General features: G+C 40.9%; 1 protein-coding gene across 1 annotated transcript; it reads right to left on the bottom strand.

The window, feature by feature from the left end:
- Positions 1–804: 804 nt before the first annotated feature.
- Acod1 (aconitate decarboxylase 1) lies at positions 805–9,112 on the bottom strand. Its single transcript, XM_047551978.1, has 5 exons — positions 9,057–9,112; positions 5,736–5,897; positions 4,489–4,578; positions 3,028–3,233; positions 805–2,222 (listed from the first exon to the last, which is right to left on the bottom strand). Exons 1-5 carry the CDS (start codon positions 9,066–9,068, stop codon positions 1,274–1,276), a joined length of 1,419 nt encoding a protein of 472 aa, XP_047407934.1. The 5' UTR covers positions 9,069–9,112; the 3' UTR covers positions 805–1,273.
- Positions 9,113–9,849: the final 737 nt, after the last annotated feature.

The following is a 9,849-nucleotide window of genomic DNA, read 5'->3' as shown; positions in this document are numbered from 1 at the left end:
AATGAATGAACAAAATGTGATATATTCATGAAATGGAATGCTACCCAGCAAAAAAGAGGAATAAAATACTGATATATATGTTGACAAATCTCAGAACCATTTTGCAAGTGAAAGAAGCCAGGTACTTATGACCATCTAGTATGTGATTTCATTTATATGAAATGTCCAGAAAAGACAAACTGTAAATAGATCATTGTTTGCTAAGGGATGGAGATGTGAATGGGAATTGATTTCAAATGTGTACAAGGGAAATTTTTGGAGTGATGAAAATATTCCAAAACTGGATTATAGTGATGTTTGCACAACTCTATAAATTTACTAAAACTCCTTGAACTGTACTCTTGAAATAGGTGAATTAATGATATGTAAATTAGACATAAATAAAGCTGTTAAGCATTTAAAACTATGTTCAGATAATTTTGGTCTTATTTAACTGGTGCATTTAGTCCATTTACTTGTTTTGTAATTACAGATGTATTTGTCTACCATTTTTTTACAAGCAAATTACAGGTGACTTAATATTCACCCTTTTTGCAAATGCTTATAAAATCATTTTTTTTCTTGAATACTTTTTGTCTTGATTAAGGCAAGTTTGCAGGACAAGACTCCCTTCAAATATACATCACTCTGTTCCTGGACTCTTTCCACCTTGCTGCCCCTACCTGCACAGCTGTTAATTCAGAAAACTGACGAGGGGTGATGGGGGATTAGAAAAGACAAACATACACACGTAGAAAGAAGGCTGAGACCAGGTGGGACATTACACCCTGATGCAGATGTAAAGACATAGAGCTGGCTCTGACATAGAGCTGGTTCGGCATGTTTATTATATAGGTTTTAACATCAAAAGGGTTTTCTATGAGAAAGTTTCTTCAAAGCACACAGGACCAAGTTCGAAATTCTGGGAAGCCAATTATTCTTATCTTTATAATTCTCTACCCTCTGATAACTGGTGTCTGAATTCAGGGTCAAGACTGAGTCCTGTTCCAAGTGCAGAACCTCCTTTGAACAGGGCGTCACCATAGCAACTGGGCAGTCTCCTTCATGCCTTCGCACCAACAGTTCCCAGCAGAGGCGCCCTCCTATTGCCAGAGAATCAGAGACCATGTAATTCGAATCACCGCTGCGGACACTTTGCTTTTTTTGTTTCTGGACAGACTGGTCAGCAGACCCTGGTTTATAAAGCGAATCACTGAATCACTCCCACCCCCACCCCTGTGCAAAGTCATTTAGATGTTGATAAGCCTTGGGGGATAACGTGAGGCACAATGGATTACTTGACGAGTCGTTTGGAAGCCCCTGGAGAGGGCCCTTTCAGAAGTGTGGTGAGCACAGAACAGTCTTCCAGGTCTTCCAGCTTTTCTACAGTTTCTATGAGACTTTCAACTGCGTGGCAGGACAGTGCCTTGGAGGCATTGGCTCTGAACTTTTCCTGTAGGTCCTCCTGGCTCAGTGGTTTCCTCCAGTGCCCATAGAAGGTATCAGAGCGCTCTGTAAAGGTGGCTCCGCCTTTGAGGGTGACACTCATCTCACAGTACAGTGTGTTGAAGCTTGGCAGATTGTCCGAAGGGTGCTCCAGCTTCACCTTCCCGAGTAACTCTCTTACCTGCGGCCTATTGATCTGCTGTGTGTGGAACGAAGGCACAGTAATGCCACCATCCAGCAGCATGGCACAGGCCACATACTGGAAGGAATGGCGGGCTTCGTGCTCTGAGTCTGGGAAGGGCCTGTTTACATAGGGGACGTCTGGAATCCTGAGCACAATTCTCTCGATTTGGTCAGCAGGAAGCAAGGCTCCATCTGAACACACCAGGTGCTTTCTCACAGATGCGGCTGCATCTGCCACCCAGTGGGTAGCCAAGTGCGCGGGGAAAATCTTGAAGGCCACGTCCTGCTGGCTCAGCAGCCAAACATGAGAATCCAGGCTTGGAAGGACTTTTGGGGAATACTTGGCATAGAAGGCTCCAAACCCTGTCTCCAAATCCAAGATTTGCTTGTTTCCCTGGAGACCCATCATTGCTAGAAAAGAGGCTTCTATTCCGTGCCTGGCGGCGTTACCCATATGAAGGGGCTTGGTCTGAGTGGCAGCATTTGCCATGGGTGACCCAGCATAAGAAACAGCAATAGCCAGGGCCTCTCGGCACTCTGTCAGGTTGAGCTCTAAAAACTTGGATGCAGCAGCAGCACTACCCAAAGTTCCCACCACGGAGGGGGGATGGAATCTGAAAAGCAAAACAGAATTGGAGATTTGAAAACTTCACCCACCAGGGGGCAGTATTTCATAGTGGTCAAGAGCATCAATAATTGAGTCATACTGCCTCAGTTAAAATATCTGCTCTTCCACTTAATAGCTGGGTGATCTTAGAAAAGCTGTTCACTTTCTCCGGGATAATAATAGTGTCTACTCATAGCACTTGAGAACTTTTAATGAATTCACATGTTTACAACACTGCCTAACTCCTAGAAAGTTCTTTATAAATGGTACTCTTATTTCCAGAAAGGCTGATGGCTGAAATAGCTCTAAGAACTGAGGACTTGTAAAAACTGAAAATTCACATTCTAATGTATCCCTCTCCTGGCAGAATGGAGCACATGGCAAAATAAATATTGAACTATATGATTAACCAACATTTGGCCATTTTGATCTGTGGGACGAATGATATAATTAGTCTGAAGGATCCTTGTGAATATCAGAGTAGATTCTGCTCTGAGAATGAGATCAGGAATACTCAGAGTATCATGAATACTGCATTGAGTCACCTCGGTATAAGAGGCCCTGATTTATTTCATAGTCCGGATTATTTCATAGGACCTTTAAACCCAAAGAAAGTGTTCAGTAGCACTTCTGAAAGCACACTTTTGTATATTGACATAGGGTTTGGTAAGTGACTGATATTGCCTTATCCACCAGCATCAATGTTAACATCTTCAGCCAAGTCAGTGTCTAAGCCAGAAAGTTCTACAGGGATAACCTGGCAGGTGACGGGGAATGTGGTGGCTTGCCAACAGGGCAAATTCTCTCCATACCTCTTTGGTATGTCACTGGCTTCCTTGGAGAAATGCATTAATCGGCCTTGTACTTCAATACCAATGTTGAAAGCCAGCAGCAGGTCAAGGCCAGAAAACTTTGATCTCTGAGGTAGGGCTTCTGATAAAGCTGTGAGGACAGGAAGAACAGCCCCAGAAGGGTGAGTGGCAGGATGCCACGTGTCATCAAAATCCATTGAGTGAATCTGCATAAATAGAGACAAACAAAACCCTCAATTTTTCCCTAAATGTGTCATCTTTGGGACCAGCAAAGGGTTAATTTAACAATAACTTTATTTACTGTAATATATATTTTTTTTAAAAAAAATCTGATTCTTTGAAATTAAAACCTGAGAACTAACTGTGATTCTGAATCACATGCCTTGGCACTGGTTCTTGTCCCTCTGCCCAGAGGTGAGCAGGACCTTGGAGAGCAGCTAGTGAGCCCCAAGGATCTTGCCTCTTGCCTACATGGCTAGAGCTCCTGCAAAGATTTGTATTCCCTTTAAAAATAGATCTGCTCTTTTCTGTGTCCCTCACCCTTAAACAATTGACACTAAGAGTTTACTATCATCTATTTCATATCAGGCCATATATTTTTGTATCTCTTTATTGTGAAATTATTTCAAACTTTCAGAGAAGTGATAAGAATAGTACAAGAACTCTCAAACCTAGCTATATTTTACAATCATTACTTTTGCTATAAGGTTTTCTTCTTCTTCATCCCAGCCCTTGTTTTTTTTTCTCCCATATGTGAACAATAATAACCAGAAGTTCACTTTAAAATAGATTTTTCTTCTATTTGATGTGTCTAGTGTGTTTCTTACTGTCAACTGGGCCTTTACTCCTGAACATGTCATTGGGTTTGACTTTTCAATATTCTGGGATACTGTCACCATAAACCAGATATAACTTGGAAATCCCAACATGTTTATGTCAAAATTACATCTTGTAGACTTGCTCTGACACATAGAAAAACAAAACAAAACATAAAGATCATGTGTCAGATGAGAAGTGCTGATTTTTCATTCAGAAAATATAAACACCATATGGACATTGTTTTTTCTCAATAAATATAAATTGAATGAATGAAGAGAACATTGCTGGATGGAAACTGGTATTCACAATAGAAAGAATTGAGAAGGAATTGTATCTGTATGTCAGACTTTATAATTTTTTGCTGTACATACTCAAGGTTTAAAGTTGGGATAATTCGAAAGTGTTTTTAATCTAAATACTTTCATTTTCTTTTCTTCACAATTCTCTTTGAAAAGCATCAGTTTATTGTAAAAATGTGAAAACTGAAATTACTACCTAGGAGAGAGGACAAGCCACTTCATCTTTCTGAACGTCAGTGAGCTTATATGTAAAATATGAAAGTTAGATAATTTCTAAGATATTTCCTGACTCTAAAGTTAGGATGGTGATCTAGTATTCAAAAAGACATGTAAACATCCTTACAGCCACGCTGTTAACAAAAGCAGCATATGTGGGCGGGAGCCTGAAGGCAGTCTGACCCCAAACAGTGCTGGAGATATTGGAACTGTAGGTCTGGAAGAGAAGGATACCAGTCAGTGACACAGAGTGAGCACAACACACCAAGTCAGCATTTCAAGAGTGGCTCTTTGTCTTTGGAGACATTATGTTCATAGTTCTTATTTGAACCCAGTGATAGACAGAAGTCTTAGTCATTGAAAGTCTCTGCCTTGTAGGAGAAGTGGAACCTTACCCAAAGGAGGGAGAAATGGTATTGCTCAATCTAAGATCATGATTCAGAAGTGCTTCAGGAAAGTGAGACTGAATTCACTGTTATTTATTTTTGGGGTAAACACTGGGGATTAACCATCCATGCCAAGTACATTCTGTGGAGAGTGGATGCTACATCTCCACACACATGTCCAATCTGCTCAGAATACTTGACCAGCCTTCCTGCAGAGAATCTTTTTTAAAAAAATTTTGTGGTTGTAGATAGACAAGCATGCCTCATTTTTACTTTTTAAATTTGTTTAGATGTTGATAGACCTTTATTTTATTAATTTATTTATATGTGGTGCTGAGGATTGAATGAACCCAGTGCCTCACACATACAAGGCAAGTACTCTGCCACTGAGCCACAACCCAAACCCAGCATGCCTTTATTTTGTTTGTTTATTTTTGTGTGCAGTGCTAAGGATTGAACCCAATGTCTTACATGTGCTAGGCAAGCTCTCTGCCACTGAACTGCAGCCCTAGTCCCCCTATAGAGAATTTTAAAGTCCTTGCAAGAACAAATATGGTCTGTGGTAGGTTCCTTACTTCTAAGACTTTTGGGTTAAAATATACTTTTGGTTATAATAACAAACTGTGAGATATAACTAGTGAATGGTTTTACAATAGTAACATAGCAAAGGATATAGATGAATTTTTTAAATAAGTTAATGAAATAGAACCATAAAACTGTATAGAACAAAGTTATATACATTGAGTGTTATCTATAAAACTAAGTATAGGGGGCTGGGATTGTAGCTCAGTAGTAAAAGTGCTTGTCTAGAATTCATGAAGCCCTGGTTCAACCCCCAGTACTGCAAAACAAAACAAACAAAAACCCAACAATAATAACAAAAGAAACCAAGTATAGAATAAACAGAACACATAAACACATCTCTCAGTCTATCCCAGAGCAGGCATGCACACACACTTGATTTTACTTTAAACTTTGAGCTTCTTACTTTACTATATTGGCTGACTTTGTGAAACACTTCTGTGCTGGTTCCCAGGAACCCAGTTCCCAGAGTATCCAGAATCATCCTCTTGCTTCTCCGAATAACGTCATCAGTCAGGTGTCCCACTTTCAAGCCATGAATCACAGTGGCAAAGCTTTCTGTGACAGACTTCAAAGGGAAGAGGGTTAGAACGGTGCTCTACTCCACTTTGGATCTGAATCCTTCTTTTCTTCAAGATACCTTGAGGAAAAGAGTTTTGCTCCACTAGAGGAAACCCAGTTGATCAAATTTATTTCCATTTCTAAAAAATGGTGTGTACCAAGAACCTCTATACAAGGCCCAGGGATGTGGAGATGTACAACAGCCATGTTCTTTCGTGAGTGGAGTTGAGGACACAGGCTAGCAAGCGTGAGGACAACAGAGCATGATGGGCCATGGTGGAAGGAAGCACAGAAAGTCTGAGGAGGAGGATGGAGGGGCTACTCACCCATGAAATGGGAACAGCTGGAGGTGAGGTGCATGCAGGCAGTTAAGCGCTGCCATTATTAGATGCATGCTAGGTATGGTGTAGAGAGTTTCATATATGTTATCCATTTAATACCTGCAAGTGCCTAGATTAGTGCTGGATCCAGAAGTGTTCTAGGGAAGTGCTCCACTTTTCAGGTGAGGAGACTGAGAACTAAACAGTGGAAGTCACTATTTTTCACAACTCCTAAATGATAGAATCTGGATACAAGCACCTATGGGTCTAACCCTAAAATCAGGCATTTAGCTATTAAGACCACATATCCTAAGGTGTAGTCTGAGGAACATGTACATTAGGACTACCCGGAATTCCTTTTGAAAATGAACATTTCCCACTCTGCACCACCAAAATTAGATTCTTTCCAGAACCAGATCCTTCAGAAGCCTAGCATGGGATTCACTTTTCCATTAGATCTCTATGTGGTTGTGTGTGTGTGTGTGTGTGTGTGTGTGTGTGTATGTAACTGGGGATCTAATCAAGTGCCTCATATATGCTAGGCAAGCCCTCTACTACTGAGCTACATCCCCAGCCTTATAGAAGATTCCTAAGTGCTCTAGTGCTGTTATATTTACAATGATACTATGCAATGTGGCTATTAGGCATTTGAAATGTGGCTAGTCTAAATTAAGATGTGTCATAAGAATAGAATGAACACTTGATTTTGAAGACTTAGTAGGAAGAAAAGAATATAAAATATTTCAATAATTTAAAACTATAGATTACATGCTAAGTCAATATTTGATATTAATATCAACATTTCTATATTATGATAGTACTTAGGATATATTGGTGTAATAAAATATAAATACAATGAATTTCTTCTTACTTTTCAATATGGCTACTGTAAAGGTTGAGACGACACCATGGACTGTCTGCTCTTTCTTATTGGTAGGGACTACCTGGAGGGCTTCTGGGGGGTGTGGGCAGATGCTAAAGGAAGAGGTAGTAGTATAGGCCAGGGCTCGAAGGGGGTGGTGATGGTATGCATTTGGTACACTTTGGTTGCAGAGCTGCATGCAGAGAACATGCAATGGGAAACCTTAGTTCTGCTATAAGAAGGGTGGAGATTTGATCAGTACTATTTTTGGAAAGATCTCTCTGGTAATCACGTAAAGAATGGATTGGAGTGGACTAGACAAGAGCAGTTAAGAGGCCAATGAAGTAGCCCACATTCTGGGTGGGGAAATGGCAGTGCCACTTGCCAAGAGAGAAAACACAAGAGGAGGAGCAGGCTTTTGGGCAATGATGATGGGATTCTTATAAACTTGTTGAATATGAAGTGTCTTGCGATGATCCCAGTGGAGAACATTCTGCTACTACCCACAACCCAGAGAACGAAAACTTGCAGTCTAGGATGTTCGCATTGCATAAGAGGTAGTGAAGTACTTTGCAATTCCTTTAAATACCTATTTCTTCAATGCATAGATGATTCTTTGGTTGTTGACATGTCTTCACAAGAGAACATCAATCATGTATAGTTAAAAACCTCCCATCTTAGGGGTCATTTCATTATATGCCTGGTACTTAGTGCCACTTGGTAAATGATAAGTAGTTTCCCTTCCCTGTCTAAAGACTGCATCATTGCACAACTTCCTTTGTGTCTCTGAGCATCAGATACCTCATTTACCAATGTTAGTTGTAGGTTGAGGGCTTATTGGACCAGGGGTTCTCAATGCTCCAGCACGGAGCTCAGTGTGAGAGATGCCCAGACACCTTACAGCTAGCATTTGTAAATGAGGTATCTGAATCAGAGCAACAAAGAAAGTTGAGCAATGATGTGATCATTGGAGCAGGTATGGGAAGCCCTTTATCATTTAGTGAGTGGCACTGAGTGCCAGGCACATAATGAAATGCCCATTACCATTGAAGGTTTTTAACTATAGGTAATAAATGTTCTCTTGAGAAGACACGTAGAAAACAAAAGAATCATCTATGCCTTGAAAAACTCGCTATGCATTCAAGAGTCAGCCCTTTAGGCTGAGATCTGACTCTGGGGTGCCTTCTTGGGACAGATGTGTACCTGGGAAGCAGGTGGGGGGTGCCAACATGATATCCAGGAAGTGGGCGTGGCATCAATCTCCAAGAGGACATTTTGTTGGTGCCCTAAAGTGGGCCCATGGGATCTCCTGACAAGTCCTGAACACCTGCCCCCCCACCATGTACACAGTGGTCCAAAGAACAAATGGCCCCTCCCTGGCTCTGGGAGGAAGGGAGCATGAGGGAAATTAACACGCAGGTGCTCAGCCGTTTGTGAGTCTTATCTAAAATGTCCTTCTGGTTTGCTTGATTTTCTCATGGCCTTTGCATCTCTTTTTAACAAAATACTGTGACTTACATATAAGTTAAGGCACACTATGCAATCATTTAATAAAAATTTCTCAGACTCTTGTGAACTCACTATATTAAACTCTCTAGAGTACCAAACCATACATGATGCTTTCTGCTTCAAAATGCCTTATCAGGGGACTATAGGGGACTGTGACAGCAAGCAGATAACCAGAAATGCAATCTGGAAATGTCATAAGGACTCACAGAACTAAGAGGTTAAAATTCAGTGAACTTACAAGGATCCATTTTCCTCCTAGTATGATACAACAAAATCATTTCTCTCATTTGTAAAACACTGATGAGGACTAACATGTAGTTAATCAGGAGGCCCAGAGGCTATGAGGACAGTTAAAATGCCATTTTTTAAAGCAGATCAGGCATCTCTTAATTTGAGAAGGCAAGTGAGGAGATTGAGAAAGGAAGAAGTAAGCTAGAAAACGGATTGAAGTAAGTCACAAAAAAAGCTACGATACCTTGAGCATCATGCTGTTCTAAGGAGGAAGTCTGGTGCAGAAGTGAGCTGGAGGAGTGGTTTGCTGACTAGGTGGCTGCCTTTATATCCTTCACTCACCTCAAGCACTTTCCCTTTTACTCTTTTCTAACTCTGGATTTCCATCATTTCAACACCTCCCAACTAACCTCCCTTCCTCTCCAGTGCATTTCTGGCACTCACCAGAAGATGAAGGATTAAATGAAGCTGGGGAGCACGGTTAGCCATGATCATATGGCTACTCACAGGCAACAGAAAAGTAAATTTATGGTAAAATTAGGATTGCCTCTTGTATGTAGATGTAATACATCAATATTAGAAAAATATACTCACTCTTTTAACTAGTTGTTTCACTTCTAAAAATATATCCTACAGAAATAAGCATGGATGGATGGAAAGATTGAAATACTCTCATGCACTGTAAATAAAGTTGGGCACTTGTTTATGGTTAAGCTGCCTATCTTTGCATGTCTCTGGTCCCTAGTACTCTGCCTGGTTTCTGGGACATTCTGGCTTCCTGCTTCCCTCCCTGCCATTGCCTGAGTCTGCTTTAACACAGCATGGCTTGGTCTCTTTGTTTATAATCACTCACCATGGCTTGACTTGCCTGGATCTGGCTGTGCTCATCTGGGCAATTGCTACCTCCTTTGCACTGCCTAGTCCTGGCCAATTGGTTTGTACATAGAGTGGGCACAAAAAACAAGTTATCTAAAATCTGAGTCTGTTCTAGATGTAGTGGCAAAATGCATCTTTGGGGAAGACTGCATTTCGGGTTT

Source organism: Sciurus carolinensis, chromosome 5 (genome assembly GCF_902686445.1).
Source record: "Sciurus carolinensis chromosome 5, mSciCar1.2, whole genome shotgun sequence".
In the NCBI taxonomy this organism is placed as follows: domain Eukaryota; kingdom Metazoa; phylum Chordata; class Mammalia; order Rodentia; family Sciuridae; genus Sciurus; species Sciurus carolinensis.
The sequence above is the reverse complement of the archived record's forward strand: the minus strand, read 5'-3'. Positions and strand labels throughout refer to the sequence as shown.

Excerpts from the sequence above, each read along its gene's own strand:
- Acod1 (XM_047551978.1), bottom strand. Across the intron at positions 4,579-5,735 it reads AAGTCAGCCAATATAGTAAA|ACCTACAGTTCCAATATCTC; the intron begins GTAAGAAGCTCA and ends CTTCTCTTCCAG. Across the intron at positions 3,234-4,488 it reads CTTTTGTTAACAGCGTGGCT|ATTCACTCAATGGATTTTGA; the intron begins GTAAGGATGTTT and ends CTATTTATGCAG.